The sequence below is a fragment of the Hordeum vulgare genome, chromosome 4H (genome assembly GCF_904849725.1).
Source record: "Hordeum vulgare subsp. vulgare chromosome 4H, MorexV3_pseudomolecules_assembly, whole genome shotgun sequence".
Classification (NCBI taxonomy): Eukaryota; Viridiplantae; Streptophyta; class Magnoliopsida; order Poales; family Poaceae; genus Hordeum; species Hordeum vulgare.
In genome coordinates this window covers 330,608,107-330,626,399 of record NC_058521.1, presented here as the reverse complement: position 1 = coordinate 330,626,399, position 18,293 = coordinate 330,608,107, and the positions used below count along the sequence as shown (strand labels likewise).

The 18,293-nt window shown below is 45.4% G+C and overlaps 1 protein-coding gene across 2 annotated transcripts in view; it reads right to left on the bottom strand.

Annotated features, from left to right (window-relative positions):
• The window catches only part of LOC123448573, a 34,462-nt gene extending 17,255 nt beyond the window's left edge, over nt 1-17,207 (bottom strand). The window contains exons 1-7 of one of the 2 annotated variants that reach the window (XM_045125522.1): nt 16,988-17,207; nt 16,308-16,389; nt 15,059-15,162; nt 14,757-14,883; nt 14,208-14,302; nt 13,809-13,932; nt 13,370-13,450 (exon numbers count right to left, since the gene is read on the bottom strand). In XM_045125522.1, the coding sequence (XP_044981457.1) occupies nt 13,370-13,450; nt 13,809-13,932; nt 14,208-14,302; nt 14,757-14,883; nt 15,059-15,162; nt 16,308-16,389; nt 16,988-17,025 (651 nt within the window). In that variant the 5' untranslated portion in view covers nt 17,026-17,207. Of the gene's footprint in view, nt 1-13,369; nt 13,451-13,808; nt 13,933-14,003; nt 14,065-14,207; nt 14,303-14,756; nt 14,884-15,058; nt 15,163-16,307; nt 16,390-16,987 lie in introns of those variants that run through there. The other variant, XM_045125523.1, reaches the window with a different exon arrangement.
• Between the last annotated feature and the right edge of the window lie 1,086 nt (nt 17,208-18,293).

The window sequence follows — 18,293 nt, the reverse complement described above, 5'->3', positions numbered from 1 at the left end:
CCCTCCTTTTTCACTTCATCTCACAAACGGCCTCCCTCTCCTCCGCCGCTGGTTCCCCTTCATCATCTGTAGCCACACACCCGCCCCCATCCCTGATTCCTCCCTCCTGCGGGCGGTCACAGCCTTTGCTCCTCCTCCCTACGCTCTGCGAATGAGATCGATTGATGTGGCCAGTGGATTTTGCGAGCCCCGTCAGATCGGAGTCGCTGGAGGTGTGCGATTTGGAGGACACTCTTCAGGAGGCTACCGCTTGCGTGAACCACCAATACACGGTCCACCCCAGCACCCTCCGTTGCCCTCGCCCAGCGCCGGCCACTTCCCATGTCTCGTGAGAGCATAAGTGGCCAGGAACGACGTAGTAGTGGTGGCCTGAGAAAGAGAGCACACCCATGGTCTACTTCCAATATGTCTCTTCATGTTGCGTTGGTAATCTCTCTCTCTATATATATATATATGTTGCGTTGTGGTAATCTGTCTCTCTTTGAGGAGCACACATCACACAAACTGACGACTGGCAACGGACAGACGGGAGACCGGCTGGTGCGCAACGGACGACGGGAGGTGGTAGGACCGTCGGATTGAGCAAGTAGACAAAGGAGCTCGCCGGTGGAAATCTGGCAAGTGGCGGTGGCATACAGGTCTGGTGGTTAGATGTTTGCTTTTTACCTAGATGAAGACTTTTTTTTGCACATTTACCTAGATGAATACTTATAGCACCGCTTATTGTCGTAATCTCATTGTCATGTATGGATTGTGCTGATTCTTAAACTGCCGAAACACCCATTGATAAAAATCACTGAGGGCTACTTTTTATTGTGGAAACTCGTTGTATGTGTGAATTATTTATACTCTTCGTCTTGGCACGGAGCCTACAAGACGTTGGGTGTTCCTATTGCTGCTGTAAGCATTTCAACTGATTACGTTTTCACCTGGAGTTGATGACCAATTGATCATCAGCATCAATTTATCTTTACTGCTGAATTTCTCTTATTTTGGTTATATGTTGGTGGCAGGACAAAGCGGGCATACATCATGAATAAATTCAGCTCGGGGAAGAGCATCAAGAGGATGAACTCACTCGATGGCTTGTACCGCATGTCCCCTACAAATAGCGAGACCCCGCTGATGCGACAAGCAATGTCTAACCTGCAGAAATAGTCCCCACAGAATCATGAGGGTGGGTGGATACAAATCACTGTCCAACATTCATCTCCCTATTAACTGTTGTAGTCTGAATTATGCTACTACTGTAGTATATATCATTCATTCAGATTCAAACTTCCTGAGATGACAATGTGTTAATTAATCGGTGACACTGTCTAGCTGCTTCATTTCAGGGGGCGCTGGTGAGTAAGACAGAGAGGACATTGCAGAAGAGGAGGTCCTGCCAGGCCAGTATATTATTAGTGATTACCAATTCTATCTAATCTAACTTTTTTTTATGTGGCACGTTTTCTTGTTGCAGATATATTGAATTGGTGTTTCCTTCTAAATGGAGAGGAATGGGCGCTGAAGTTATGTCTCCTATAGAAAAGAACTTCCTCTACGATATGTAGATTAATCTGCTGTCACCACACGAAATTTCTTTGCCGAAATAAACAACATAGATTTAGAAGAATTTCCATGTCTTTGTGCAGGTGAAGACATGAAAACAGTAGAAGAAAGTGTGCACGTGGTGGCCGAGAGGGAGGGAGCAAAAGGAATAGAGCTATTTGGTGAAAAACAAAATATATGTTTCGCCCGATGCAAGGACAACACAGAATAAGTGATGCACATACTTTGCTTGTTTTGTGACAACCACTTGTATTTTGCTGTGTTTTTTAAACGGATTAAATGATGTCTTCTCAGTTTTTTCTGAATTTTTTTCATCATTGTCTTGCAGGCTAGGGCTGTTAGTAGGGCAGAGAAAAGACAAACTACCTCTTGTTCACGATAAACGCATTTCTGGCATTACACACTCACATGTACGTGCTTCGACAAAAAATAAAGGGAAATTAGGAGTGCCTTTTAGATACCATAATGTGGGTAGTAAGCTTCAAGTTGTGGCATCCTCCTTTGTTTGGACAACATCAGGTAATTCAAAGCCCCCCTGTGTCATGCTTTTAGTAGAGATGTTTCAAACATGTAGAGATAGAGCTTTCCCTGAATTATGGAGGCGGCAAACTCCATAACCGTTTGATGAAGAGGTAACCGTTTGATGAAGAGGGTGGCATGTGGTCATGGAGGTTGCACATTAAAGAAAAGAAATTTGAATCCCAGTATGGAAAAATATATGAACCACAAAACCTTTTTTTCACTTTTTTTCTACTGTTTTGTTAGCTTTTATCTCCAAACCTGATGCTTTTAAACACCATCCTTGAATTACCTTTATAATTGACTAGCTTCCCTACATTACAACATTGATCGCCTCACTCCTCTCTGGTTAGAATCTAATACTGCAACAATATGCACACCATATGTTTAGCTAAAATTGCTTAAGAGAGAGGAGCAACAAGGACGCGGACAGGTACACCATGTCTAACGCTCCTTGATTATTACTCCTATTTTTTCAAGAGAAAACCTGGAGTCCCTTGGTGCTTTAAATCGATCATGTGTATGGGAGAAAGCACCACCACAAAGTTATGATGTTTAAGACTAACCTGTCCACTTTTAGACCATGTTCAGTAGTACTAGTGTTGAGCAAGCATTATTTGGGCATCAATACTTTTGAGTAGATATGTCTATTGGATGTACTTCCAATATTTTTTCATTGTTTGGAAAACTGTTGCTTCCGAAGCTACAAGCCTACAATATGTAATTTTTGTCCCTTGTTGAGTTTCTTTTCATGAAACACAATCACGACTTGCTTTGTTGGGAGGCTAATTTGTTTCAACGATCAAATAAGATACATTATATTCTGTGATGTGTCCATGTAATAATTTACAAAATTTAACATCGACTGATTCTTTCCAAAACTCATTGATTGTGTACGATTAATAGTTGTGGATATCCATGAGGCAAACAAAAAAGATTGAAAAGTGGCCAGTTTTTTTTTCAAGGAATAGTTGTATAGTAAAACAGATTAAAGTAATAAATTTGGGTGAATACCCAACATTCTTTTAGTGATAGTATATGCCAAAATTGGAGCGAGTTATTTCTAAAATAGTTTATGAACATTTATTGGTTTATTTTGGATCCGTAGCAACGCACGGACACTCAACTAGAGATGAATCAACGCAAGAGAGTATCTTTTCTTGAGGTTGTAGATCTGTTGCAGGTATGTCATTGTTGCTGGGCCTTTCCACTACATTTATTTGATGTATATGGTTCTAGAGAGTAGTTAGTCTTTGTACTACATGCTGGAGGAAATTAAATTCCTTATATGCTAAAACATGGAATGAATAATAGGTAGTTTTACTAGGCTCTCTTGGGATTCCTTCTTTCTAGGTCTGCTAAAAATTTATTACCCTCGGTTCTTTACATTATTTGATCTTGAACCATTTTTTTTCTGTGCATGTCTTAGCCGAAGTGAGCTTACGTTTTTTAAAGAGATGTTTCTTTTAACATGAGCAAATGGTGCTTGCTTCTTATGGCCCAGTTGAACTGTGTACTCATGATACAAATGTAGATGATTATTTTGATTGAGACAGGCCTATTAATTACAAACCAAACTTCAAACTCCATTGGTGTACAAATATTACTTTCACGATTGATAAATCATTTTCTTAAAATATTGGTTTACCATCATCCTACAAATATGGTGTATCGTCATGATCTCCATGTACTGTTTTTAAATTGCCGCAAAATATTAGAGCCATGGGGGCACGTACTTACACCTGTAGCTTCATCACCAATGCAAGTTTATTGGAAAGACAAAGACATGCCAGATTAAGTTGATAGCTCAAGAACGCGGCAGACAGAGCTGTTGTAGGAGGGTTGCATTGAGGTCATGGGTGGAACAAACGTGAGTAACAAACCAACATTTTTTTTGCAGAGAAACCTGCCGCCTTCACATTCTGTAAAGAGAAGGTGGTTAAGGAGATGTGAGGAAAAAGTGCGAGAGAGCGGTATTTTGCCACTATATGATTAGAAATGACATGCTTTTACAACACACATTTCCAAATTTAGAAAAATTGTTTGATCAATGTTGTTATATATTTTTATATTTATTTTGTGGCAATGCATGAGTATTCAGTCCTAATGATTTTTCTCATTCACTTTGTCGAGTCATTGTTCTTCATTCCCTTTTTTTCATTTTCAAGTCTATGTCTTTGTCTTTCCCATCAGGTTGTTTGGATAACACACATTTGATGATGGAGTTTGACACATGCTGCTAGAGGCCGAGGCCGTGCGGTTTTGTGTTCAGTTCTACATGGAAAATGAAGGGACTCTGCGTATGTCTTTTTTTAAAAAAAATAGGTCAATTAGCGCACCCTATTCCACATGCAACTTATGTTTCAGTTATTCTTTGTATTTTTCAAGGGTGGGCCGAAGAAGGTTTTCCCTGGGCCTGATTTTAGATAGGTTGGATGGGCTTATCAGATTTCATTTCTGTGGTAGGAGGAACCATGCTTTATGAGTGTTTGATGCTCTAGATGGGATGCGTGGGAGGTGGCTTCAAAATTTATGTCCATGTATTTTTATCGAAGCCGGTGTGTGTTTGGTTTTCCCATGTGTATTTTCCACTTATGGGGTGAACAACATTATGAATGGCTGTGTTGTACACAGGAGTCAACCTCTTCGTGGTATGCCTTTTCTATCACATGAAGAAAAAACTTGCACCTCTTTCTCTAAGTAGCACAAGAAGACTACTAATAAAATACTTAAAAGAATGTTCAACAGACCAGTGCTAAAACAGGGAACTAAAAGAATATTTTAAGACAATAAAAAAGTCTGTAGAGATATACATTTTAAAAAGAAGGCTTAGACGGTGCCGAGAATGAAGATGGATGTAAGAAGGGGTGATGATGAATATTTTCTTTCAAGGAGTGGATGATTATGGAACTCCGCCTATGTTGTCTCAGCATAGCCGGTCCCAAGCCCGGGTAAAGGAGGAGGGTTGTGATAGGCGTGGCGAGCCAACGTGAAAAACCCAGCCACTCTTATGGAGATGAAACCCAAAGGAAACTCGTTGGGGCGTAACCCTCTTAGCGACGCGCCACATCGGAACCCGGGTGTGGTGTCAAACGGGCAAGGGCCGGGCCGTCACCCCCTTGGTTGCGCGCCGTATCTTGATCTGGATACGGTGATAAGTGAGCAAGGGTCGGGTCGCCGCATCCTTAGTGGCGCGCTGCACCGACGCCCCGGTGTAGTGAAAAATGAGCAAGGGTCTTCGCATTTGACTCGATGGGTGCGGAGGGTAAGGAAGTTAGCCGAGCCTAGGAGGATACGCTTAGGTAGCTGGAACGTAGGGTCCCTGACGGGTAAGTTACGGGAGCTAGTTGATACGGCGGTGAGGAGGCGTGTTGATGTCCTATGTGTCCAAGAGACCAAATGGAAGGGACAAAAGGCGAAGGAGGTGGAAGATACCGGCTTCAAGTTGTGGTACACGAGGACAACTTCAAACAAGAATGGAGTAGGCATCTTGGTCAACAAGAGCATTAGGGATGGAGTTGTGGACGTTAAGAGGCAAGGGGACCGGATGGTCCTTGTCAAGCTGGTAGTTGGGGACTTAGTCCTCAATGTTATCAGCGCGTATGCCCCGCAAGTAGGCCACAATGAGAGCACCAAGAGGGAGTTCTGGGAAGGCCTGGAGGACTTGGTTAGGAGGGTACCTATTGGTGAGAAGCTCTTCATAGGAGGAGACCTCAATGGCCATGTGGGTACATCTAACACAGGTTTCGAAAGGGTGCATGGGGGCTTTGGCTATGGCATCAGGAACCAAGAAGGAGAAGATGTCCTGAGCTTCGCTCTAGCCTACGACATGGTTGTAGCTAACACCCTCTTTAGGAAGAGAGAATCCCATCTAGTGACGTTCAGTAGTGGTCTACACTCTAGCTAGATTGATTTTGTCCTCTCTAGAAGAGAAGACAGATGCGCTTGCATTGATTGTAAAGCGATACCTGGAGAGAGTGTTGTCCCTCAACATAAGCTTGTGGTTGCTGACTTCCGCTTTAGGATTCGTGTCCAACGGGATAAGCGCGCCAAAATCGCTAGAACGAAGTGGTGGAAGCTCAAGGGGGAGGCATCCCAGGCTTTCAGGGAGAGGGTCATTAAGGAGGGCCCTTGGGAGGAAGGAGGCGATGCAAACTTGATGTGGACGAGTATGGCGACCTTCTTGCGGAAGATCACTATAGAGGAGTTTGGGGTGACCAAGGGAAGTAGAAGGGAAGCTAAGGACACCTAGTGGTGGAACGATGAGGTCCAGAAGGTTATTAGGGAGAAGAAGGACTGTTTCAGATGCCTATATCTGGACAGGAGTGCAGCTAACATGGAGAAGTATAAGGTGGCGAAGAAGGCTGCAAAGCGGGTGGTGAGTGAAGCGAGAGGTCGGGCGTATGAGGACCTCTACCAACGTTTAAACACTAAGGAAGGCGAAAGGGACATCTATAAGATGGCCAAGATTAGGGAGAGGAAGACGAGGGATGTCGGCGAACTCAAATGCATCAAGGACGGAGATGATCAGCTTCTTGTGAAGGATGAGGCGATCAAGCGTAGATGGCGGGAGTACTTTGACAACCTTTACAATGGAGAGGTTGACAGCTCTACCATTGAGCTAGACGACTCCTTTGATGATACCAGCATGTGCTTTGTGCGACGTATCCAGGAGTGTGAGGTTAAGGAGGCGTTAAAAAGGATGAAAGTAGGCAAGGCGATGGGTCCTGATGGTATCCCCATCGAGGTGTGGAGAGGCCTTGGAGACATAGCGATAGTATGGCTAACTAAGCTTTTCAACCTCATTTTTCGGTCAAACAAGATGCCCGAAGAATGGAGGCGGAGTATTTTAGTACCAATCTTTAAGAACAAGGGGGATGTTCAAAGTTGTACTAATTACCGCGGAATCAAGCTGATGAGCCATACTATGAAGCTATGGGAGAGAGTCATTGAACACCGCTTAAGAAGGTTGACAAGCGTGACCAAAAACCAATTTGGTTTCATGCCTGGGAGGTCTACCATGGAAGCCATCTTCTTGGTACGACAGCTGATGGAGAGATACAGGGAGCAAAAGGACCTTCATATGGTGTTCATTGATTTGGAGAAGGCCTATGATAAGATACCTCGGAATGTCATGTGGTGGGCCTTGGAGAAACACAAAGTCCCAACAAAGTACATTACCCTCATCAAGGATATGTATGATAATGTTGTGACAAGTGTTCGAACAAGTGATGGCGACACCGATGACTTTCCGATTAGAATAGGGCTACACCAAGGGTCAGCTTTGAGCCCTTATCTTTTTGATTTGGTGATGGATGAGGTCACAAGGGGTATACAAGGAGATATCCCATGGTGTATGCTCTTTGCGGATGATGTGGTGCTAGTCGATGATAGCCGAACGGGGGTTAATAGAAAGTTAAGAGTTATGGAGGCGGACTCTAGAATCGAAAGGTTTTAGGCTTAGTAGAACTAAAACTGAATACATGAGGTGCAGTTTTAGTGCTACTAGGCACGAGGATGGAGAGGTTAGCCTTGGTGGGCAGGTGGTATCGGAGAGAGACACGTTTCGATATTTGGGGTCCATGTTGCAGAAGGATGGCGATATCGATGAAGACGTGGGCCACCGAATCAAGGCTGGGTGGATGAAGTGGCGCCAAGCTTCTGGCGTACTCTGTGACAAGAGAGTGCCACAAAAGCTAAAAGGCAGGTTTTATAGGACAGCTATCCGACCTGCGATGTTGTATGGCGCAGAGTGTTGGCCAACCAAGAGACGACATATCCAACAGTTAGGTGTAGCAGAGATGCGCATGTTGAGATGGATATGTGGCCACACAAGGAAGGATCGGGTACGAAATGACGATATACAAGAGAGACTTGGGGTGGCACCGATTGAAGAGAAGCTGGTCCAGCATCGTCTCAGATGGTTTGGACATATTCAACGGAGGCCACCGGAAGCGTCGGTGCATAGCGGACGGATAAAGCGTGCTGAGAATGTTAAGAGGGGTCGTGGTAGACCAAACTTGACATGGGAGGAGTCCATTAAGAGAGACCTGAAGGTTTGGAATATCGACAAGGACTTAGCCATGGACACGGGTGCGTGGAAGTTAGCTATCCACGTTCCAGAGCCATGACTTGGCTTCGAGATCTTATGGGTTTCAACTCTAGCCTACCCTAACTTGTTTGGAACTGAAAGGCTTGGTTGTTGTTGTTGTTGTTGTTGAGTGGATGATTATGGAGACAACTATTGCCGAGGAGAAGGGGCATGAGAGAGAATCATGACATATGTTCGACAAACATTTCTCAATTAGAGCATTAGAGCAATTGTTTTATAAATGTATTTTGTTATCCCGTGGCAACGCACGGGCATTCAACTATTATGTGTAGTGACAGAAACATCAAAATCCTGAAGTAACCACCGTAACCAAGTCACCTCAGCCGTCAAAAGAGCCATAGCTCGCAACTCAGCCTTTGCACTCGAACGGGAAACTGCAGTATGTTTCTACGTCTTTCAGGCAATGAGAGAACCACCAAGAAAAACACAGTAAATAGAAAGTGAACGGCGATCTGAGGGATCACTAGCCCACGTAGCATCCGAATAGGCCTAAAGCTGTAAAGAACTGGAGTGAGGAAAGAATAGACGCTGAGAAATCGTGCCCCGAAGATATCGGAGAACACGAACTAGGTGACTATAGTGAACCGAAGTGGGAGGAGAGGCAAACTGACTCAGAATATGAACCGGATAAGAGATATACGGACGAGTGACAGCTAGATATACAAGACTCCCAACAAGATGATGATAACGCGTCGATCAGGCAACAGGTCACCATCAGTATCACGGAAGTGAACATTGAGCTCCATGGGAGTCTCAACAATGCGCTCATCAGTAAGAGCGGCACGAGCAAGAAGATCTTGTATATAGTTTTCCCGAGATACAAAAAAGGCATCAGATGTAGAAGAGACTTCAATCCCAAGAAAGTAGCGAAGAGGTCTAAGATCAGACATAAGATACTGCTCACTAAGACGGGCCTTTACAAAGGCAATATACTCAGGATCATCGCCAATGATGGCCATGTCATCGACATAGAGAAGAAGAGTCCGACCACGAGGTGAAAGGTGGACAAACAATGTTGGATCATGAGCACTCGCTGAAAAACCAGCGGCAGTCACCACAGAGGCAAAACGCCAAAACCAGGCACGGGGGACTTGCTTAAGGCCATAGAAAGAGGGACGAAGACGACATACCATGCCATCAGGAACAGAATATCCAGGTGGTGGCTGCATGTATACCTCCTCACGCAGCTCACCATTAAGAAAGGCATCCTTAACATCAAGCTGAGATACAGACCAGTGACGTGCAGAGGCAATGGCAAGAAGTGTACGAACAGTGGTCATATGGGCCACAGGAGCAAAAGTCACGTCGTAATCACGACCATGCTCCTGTTGAAAGCCACGAGCCACAAGGCGAGCTTTGTAACGCTCAAGAGAACCATCGGAGCGAGTCTTAACCTTGTAGACCCACTTACAAGTGATGGGACGGACACCTAGAGGAAGAGAAACAAGATCCCATGTACCTGTGCGTTCAAGAGCAGCAATCTCCTCTGCCATCACAAACTGCCATTCAGGATGAACAATAGCCTCACGATAAGAAGTCGGCTCAAGAATAGCAGCACCAACGGTTGAAAAACCAAGGCGATCAAGAGGCGGAAGCAGACGAGGACGCAAGCCATGGGTTGGCTGAGACGAGGAGGACGAGACATCAGTAGACGCATCCACATTACATGAACGACGAGTATAATACTAAGGAAAAGAAGGAAGAATACGAGGAGGGATCTCCGGAGTAGGCAAAGGTGACAAAGAAGACACCGGGGATGAAGGTGCAAAATTGTGTGACAAGTGAGGGGAGGAAACCATGGGAGATGATGGCGTCGAATCTGCAACAGGTGGAGAAGCAGGAGCAGTAGGATGAACGGGCAAGGGCTCAACGGGAGTGATCGGTGTGTCAGGAAAAGTGAGGAAAGATATATCCTCCGCTGCAAAGGTCGAGGAAGATGGACGCGGGTAGAAAGGACGAGACTCATCAAAAGTCACATCCCGAGAAATACGCATACGATGACCGACAGGATGCCAACAACGATAGCCCTTATGCTCATCACTATAACCTACGAAGACACACTCAACTGACTGAGCAGATAGTTTGGTGCGTTCACAAGGGGCAAGAAGAACATAGCAAACACAACCAAACAAACGAAGCGCCGAGAATCGGAAAAACGATCAAAGAGACGCTCGAAAGGAACGCCACCCTGCAAAGCAGTGGACGGCTGAAGGTTAATGAGATATGTGGAAGTGGAGACAACGTCAACCCAAAAGTGAGGCGGAAGAGAGGCGGCGATCATCATCGCACGAGCCGTCTCAAGAAGGTGACGATGCTTGCGCTCAGCCACGCCATTCTAAGCATGAGCACCAGGACAAGAGAACTAAGCAAGAGTACACTGCTCATCTTGGATATATACTCTCCAACACAGTCAGCACGAAACACACGAATGGGCGTAGAGAACTGGGTGTGAACCATGGCAGCAAAACGCTTATAGATAGATAATACCTCCCTACGAGAAGACATGAAATATATCCACGTATGTCGTGAGAAATCATCTATAAAGATAATATAGTAGCGATGGCCTCCCTTCGAGACAAAGGGAGCTGGACCCCAAACATCAGAGTGAACAAGGTCAAAAGGACACTGAGACACAGTCTCACTATGAGCATAAGGTAACTGGACATGTTTACCAAGCCGACAACCCTGACAATCTAAAGACACACCGTCGGAGACGGATCCAAGAAGACCACGGCGAACTAAGTATGAGAGACAAGAGCCACATAAGTGACCCAGACGATGATGTCACTGCTGAAAAGAGCTGGTAGACAAGGCAGCAGAGGTGGAGATACTGGCGGTGATAGTAGCGGATGGAAGGTGAAGCCAGTCAAGCTCCCAGAGACCTTGAGAGTCACGACGCCTGGGGCCAGCACCAAGAAGAGCACCGGTGTGACAGTCCAGAACGGAACATGAGTCAAAGTCGAGAATGACCCTGCAACCAGAGTCAACAATCTGACCATCAGAAATGAGCTGCATGGTAAGCCAAGGAACATGAGCAACATCGGGAACATGAAAAGATGAAGTGCTAAGAGTGCCTCGGCCAGTAATCGGGAGAGAGGTACCATCGGTAGTAAGAACATGAATAGGAGACTCGAGAGGTCCAGTAGATGACAGAGTGGATGAATCATGAGTCATACGAAACGATGCTCCGGTATCAAGAATCCATGGAGATGTACCTGCTTGTGTGGAAGGTGGTCTCACAATGCTAGAAGAGTCCGTAGCAGAACCAACAGAACCTGTCAATGAAGAACCAGAAGATGGAGCTAGCAGGCATCAAAATCGCACAATCTTCTGCTCAGTCAGGGCCGCAACTGAAGATGTCGATGTAGATGCACCCGACAAGGGAGAGTCGGATGCAATCAGCAGGGCGCGAAGTCGCGCAATCTCCTCCTCGGTGAAGGACACAGCTGAAGTAGGCGACATAGCGGCACTGGGAGAGAAGCAACCACCACCACCACCTGTGGAAGCCGCTAAATGTGGCGGTGTAGCATGACCAGCATCATCTGCAAAAGCCGATGGAGAAGACGAGGCCATGTGCAGACAAGCACCAAGCGGCAAGGAAAGACGCGTGGGCGAAGCGTAATCGATGGAGTCATATGCACCAGTATAACCGGTGAAATCACAAGAGGTGTCAGAAAAGAGCAACATTCACCGGTGAAAGGCACGAGAGGAGTCTGTGTAGAGCGACAATCACCATATGCGGAGGTTGCAGGAGGAGTCACCGAAGAGCGACCAACACAGCCATCAAGAGGCATCGGGTAGCAAGGGACATGCAGACCCGATGAAATCATCTTTTATTTATTTATTTATTTACAACCGACCAGCACGCAAGACAGAGCAACCCTCACACGCTACCACCAGACCAAAGGGTCCCGAGCCGAAGATCGAATCGGCGGCCGATGGCGGCAGAAATCGACGGCCGGTGGCGGCAGGAATCGACGGCTGATGGCGGCAGGAATCGGCGGCCGATGGCACGAATCGGTGGACGGCAGCAGCAGGAATCAACGGCTAGCGGGCAGCGGTTGGAGAGCAGCGATTGGGAGACTGCGGCACAAGCGACGCGATACAAGGCGGACGACTCGGTCTGAAGAGAACATGTGGTGCGGCCGGCTCGACCTGGAATCGTTGGAGCTGGCGATGGGGAGTCCTTGCAACTGGATCGTTGACAGTGTCTGGAGACTGGAGGAGACCTGGCGAGCGGCTGGAGCGGGGATCGCGATCTAGCGACTTGACGTCGGGAGGCACGGACGAATCAGCAGTCGACGACCCGGGCAGGAGTGCTCGGATGTCTCAACCAGAGGATCCCGATGGCACCCGGGAGACCGGCGGTTGGATAGGTTGACCTGCGGCGGGTGAACACCGGAGAGCAGCACCGTTCAAAGAAGAACGACGGCGGCTGCGTAGAGGGAAGATTGGATCGAGAGCACGAGTTGCGTGTGCGAAAAAAAAACTAAGGCTCTAATACCATGTTAGGAAATATGCAACTTGTATTTCCAGGAGGCCAAGGCCAGTATTTATACATGTACATGTGTAGAATATGCAGGAAACCCCTTATACAATGAGGTAAATACGAAAGGTTACATAGCTACATATGTAGTACTCTAACAACTCTACTCCTTTCACCAACAGGCAAAGAAAAATCTCGTATGGTGGCCAAGAGCTGCAACAGCGATGGAGGACCAACAATAGAGAGCCCAAGCACAATGGTCTATCTTTTCTCCACCTATCTTCTCCCTCCCATCCAGCTCCCCATTGCGCTCACCCTGTGATTTCATTTTTCTGGTTCGCTTGGGATCGCGACTCGGGCAACAAATTCTGTTTGAACCCAACTATCTCGAACCTTAATACAGGGCGATCAATCTAGGTCGGGATTCAAAGCCAGTCCCACCAAATCCAGTAACTATGATGTCATCTACTTCCTAAAGGAAAATGGTTCGCACAGTTCCCCCAGTTTCCTATTCAGCTTTGTGCTCATCGATAAGACCGAACTATGTGAAAACCAATCTAGCTGTCTGAGCTGTACTATTATTTACAAGAGCAAAACAAAAAATAGGCTTGTCAACTAATAGCAAATGACATCATCATGTGTATAAGAACAAACAATATCAGTATCCTCAATAACTTAAGATAAGGGCGATAATAAACCTGAATGGTATCAAGATCCATGATGTCAAAGCTGGCTTTTTTCTTGACAATCTTCCTCATGTGCTGTATTGCAAGTTTTACCTAAACAAAACAAACAGAAGCTCCATAATATATAGGATAGGATATACCATCTGCAACTATGCATCAAAGTTGTGCATGGGAGCATATCTAGAACAAATAAAATTAACAGAAGTCAACAGCAACACATTGGAATTATAATTACAAAATTGACATGGCATCAAAGCCGGTTCTTTGAGTAAGCCATGTTCAATCATAGAAATGGTGCTATAAGGTGAGTTACGTAGGAAACAAATTTGCAAAAACACCATGCTGAAGCGCAAGCTCATCAACTCCACTATGCCCTGGGCCAACAGCTGCACATACACATTGCTAGTAACAACTGATAACCGACGAATCCCCGTCATCAAAGTATGCTTACCGTGAACTTTGGCAAGGGGTATTTGTAGGTATCAACTAGTTCCATCATCAAGTCAACCAGGTTAGAGAATGGACTATCAAGAACCATTCCAGCAATTGATGGATCCTCCGCTCCATACATTAGACTGAAAGAAAAGAGTCCAAACATTCTGAGTAAGGCAAAATTTAGTGTTTAAGTATGTGAACATGCTCCTACCTGCACAAACACACAAGAACACAAATACAAGCGACAATATTACACATGGGTATTTTAAAGCCTGCAAGCACATGAAGCCGAATATTACAGACGAATATCATAGAGCATACAAGCAAACTAAGCTAAACAACAGGGTATCATGATTAACTAATTTCTGACCGCTGCAGGGGAAAATGAGAGTTCAGTTCAGCATACAAAACACACCTTGTGACCGCACCCATTGAGCGGCCCCACAGGCCAATGCAAGATATGTTCCCATCTGTCCGCAAATAATTAACAACAGCTTTCAGATCTTCTTTCTGTATAAAAAAAAGTGATATCAGCATTGTGTCTTCGAAAGCAATGAAAATGATTTAATTAAGTGCCTCGTGAAACACTAAGGCGTTAATGGCCCAGAGCAGAAGATGAGATGAAGGAATGAAGGTGGTTCAATTGGCATAAAGGAACATTTACAATCAGTCAAATGTGAGGAAGAAAAAAATGTATTCCTATAAATGGTATACTGCCATTAATCACTCTGCATGACGTTTTAGATTTCACTAACCATCTATTTCACTGATATGATAGATTTTAAAAGTATCTATTTTCTGTACAAAGAAATAAAATGCATACCAAATTATAATGTGTTATTTGTTTCTCAATTTACCTAATAGCATTTGAATTAATTCTGCATGTACAACATATAAAAGCAAACAGAAGGTTTCAGAACCATGTGTCATCTTTTAATCTTCTATTTGCATAAGGCAAACGTACTTCATTCCAGCCCAAGGTGACATGCTCTCCTTCAGAGAGACCAGACCCTGAAAAGTCCAGTGTAAAGACCGTAATATTTGATGGTAGAAGAATAATGGCTGCTTCACTAGCATCAGCTCTGCATCCACTGGAAAATAAACAACGCAGATCAATTAATCCCGGCAAAAAATTGAATAGACTATATTAGGAAATTTTTATAAAGGACTAGAATTGTGTTTCATTAGTACTAGGTGTAAAGGCATTTTACCAAAACTGAAAAACAAGCCTATTAAGCAAAAGGATAATGTGTACATACACTCTACCTGTTTCCATGACAGTATATAACACAAGGAAGTGCTGTTCCTTCAGGAATCACAGCAGGTATGTAGTGGCTACACTGCAACTTCTTGCCCTGGCTATTTACTACCTGAAAAGGGGAGACTGCATATCAAACATATAACATGGCAAGCCAGATAAGAAAGCCAAATTTACCCAGACAAGCCTAAAGCCCATGTTCATTATGTGTAGTGTAATATATGTCACCTGATACATGACAAAAAAGCTAGCAAGCCAATTTCAGTGTGACTATTATCACAGTACACCAGAAAAAAAAAATGCAACAAATAGGACAGCAAAACAAATGCATAAAGATGGGAAAGATGTCGTAAGATATAATTCACACTTATAATAGATACTATAATATCATGTACATTTCTTATACATCACAGAATCTAAGCACATTGGCCATTAGAGATAAATGGTAGCCAAATTACGGGTTACAATGAATTTCTTTATCAAAGGAACTAAAAAATTCAAATAGCACGAAAGGGCAATACGGTGCATGTAGCTCCCGCTTGCACAGGGTCCACGGAAGGGCCCAACCACTTAAGGTCTTCTGTACAGTGTACACAGCCTTTCCATAAAATTTCTGTGTGCAGGGTCAAGGCAACAGCTTTACCGCTGCGCCAAGGCTCCCCTTCATGGTCTTTATTACATATACCAAAAAAATTCAAATGAAAACTACATGCAATTATGTGTACATACAAACTTGTGGCCCAGATCACCCACAAACTTGTTACGCACTGGCTACCTAATGAGGCACATCTAGTGGCCCAGTTCTGGCATCAGCCTAGCAGATTTCCTGTTTATCCCTTGCATCCTACTTGCATTGTTCAAAACTGAACCTGCCTCACTTGTTAAATGATTTCAAATTAAACAATGTCTTAAAGAACGACCATGCTATTTATATCTTTAATGCCATTGATAAATGATAATAGAATCCAAATTTCCATTCATGATTTTCTAGCAGACCCCACCTTGTGTGGGAGCTTCTATGCACTGGGTCTGTCCTAATGCCATTGATAATAGAATCCAAATTTCCATTCATGATTTTCTAGCAGACAACAAGGCCAACAGATTGATATTGAGTTTTCCTGGCAATGAAGATGGGAGTTTTTTTTTCTAGTGTGTATCACGCATACAAAAGTAATATGATAGAAGAAAGGAAATGGGTTTCTGATGTTGCTGTTAATCTGTTATCACCATAGCACGGAAATATTAAACATATATTACCTCCAGGTCCTTCCTCTGAAACCATCTTCCCTTGAGCATAAACTCCTGCTCCAGTAGATCATCGTTTGGACTGTAGTCAGCTCTGCTACGCAAGAGTGTATCAAATAGGTTAACAGACTACAGACCGTCAAGTTAGGGAGTTACTTAAAGAAGCATATAGCTACTCATGTCCGTCTAGTGAATATTTATTGTAGCTACATCGACTTGTCTAACTCTTGGTAATAGAAAATCTAGGATTTTTTGTATTTAGGAGAATAGAGTAGCTTGCTGAGGTGGAATGGAAGCACTACTTAAAAAAGCACAGGATAGAGTTCAATGCCACAGTGACAATTTCGTGAGCACAACACCACAACATTTGCAGGCACGTAGGCGGCCACTCAAGTCCATTCTGTAACCTAAACTAACCACCATCAATCTGACGAACCGAACTGCTAGTGCCATCTATATCACTAGTGTAATCCAAAAGCAAACGACGAATCTACCGGAATTACGGGACCACGTGAAGCAATCATCCTACCCCAATTCAACAACAGCAAATCGTATGGTAGGCGGGCACAATTGGCCGCGCAAGACCAGCGAACCGAAACGACGCACCTCAAGCCCGCGCGGCTCAGATCCAAGCCTACACCTACCGAATAGAGACCGTGGGGCGGCTGAAGGAACGGAACAGGGGAGCTCACCTGGGAGGGCGAATGATGAAATTCACCAGCTGGTCCATCGGTGAGAGAGAGAAGAATCTCCGGGGAGAGGGAGAGGGAGAGGGAGAGGGAGATTGGGTGCACGAAGCAAAGTAGGCAACTCTGCTCTCTCCCTCTCTCCTCGCTCGCTGGCCTCACTCCTCTCTCTCTCCTCTGATCGCTTCTGATTTCTCCCACCTTCTCCCCTCCCCTCCGTCTTTTTAATTGATGGTGATTAATTTAGTTGGGCGCCTTGAGTAGGTAGTTGTCGTCCCCTATTCCGTTCCCAGGATGGCTGATTTTCAGTTTTGACCTTGTGTTCCTTCATCCGATCTGATTTTTTTAGACACTCCCCTTAAGCTTTATCTATTATCCCGAAAAGGCAGATCCAACTTACAATCTAAACCGTTTACTTAACAATCTAACACATATTGGCCTATAAACTTCGTTAACGAAATTGATCGCTAACGAAACGATACCCCTAGTAACGAAACGATAACCCCGCAAGTCATGTGTCGCTCAACCACTCACGCGCTCACCCGCCACACCCTCGTCCTGCCGCTCAGCTCCGCCTCCCCTTCACGCCCCGACGCACCCTTGTAACTACACCCATCTACACCAGTCGCCCATCGATTCTTCTGATAGCACAGGTCGTGCACGCACTCGATGTGTAGATGTGGAGTTGCGTTGTCTGAATCTCCCTTCGTTCTCGTCGTCCTCGCCGCGCTGGCGCACGGCCCGTCAACCACATGCCCATCCTCTGCGACAAGCTCCTCTTCCTCCAGGTGCCCATGAGCCCCCCCTTCGCCCCTCCGTCATCTTTCCCTCAGCTCGACGATGTAGCCGTGATTCATGGCTATGATTTGTACTAATCTTTGGTCTGGTCCTTCTTTTGAGCGCACGAGCTGCTACGCGACAAGTGCATCTCGCTGACGCAGTAGAATGCCTGGTCGCGCTCGGGGTCTTCATCGACTGCGAGGACACGGACATTGCAGGTGGTGTGCCGACGACTAGGTCGTCCGCAAAAGAGTGGTCGGAGATCGACATCCAGGACCCACAACCAACATCCTCCGCATACAAGCCCAAGCACAAGGCCTTCACCCCGTCGATGCAAGAAGGAGCGGGACGTCCCATCGCGGCCGTCGCTGGCCTAGGGCGCAGAACAACCACGCTTTCAGTCCTCATGGTCGAGATCTCGCCGTCAGAGGCGAAGCTCACCAGGAAGTCGAAGAGGAGGCATGTGACAACCATGTTCCACGGGAGTGGCGGAGGCGAGAACAAGGAGCCTATCGCAGTGGTGGAGGAGTCC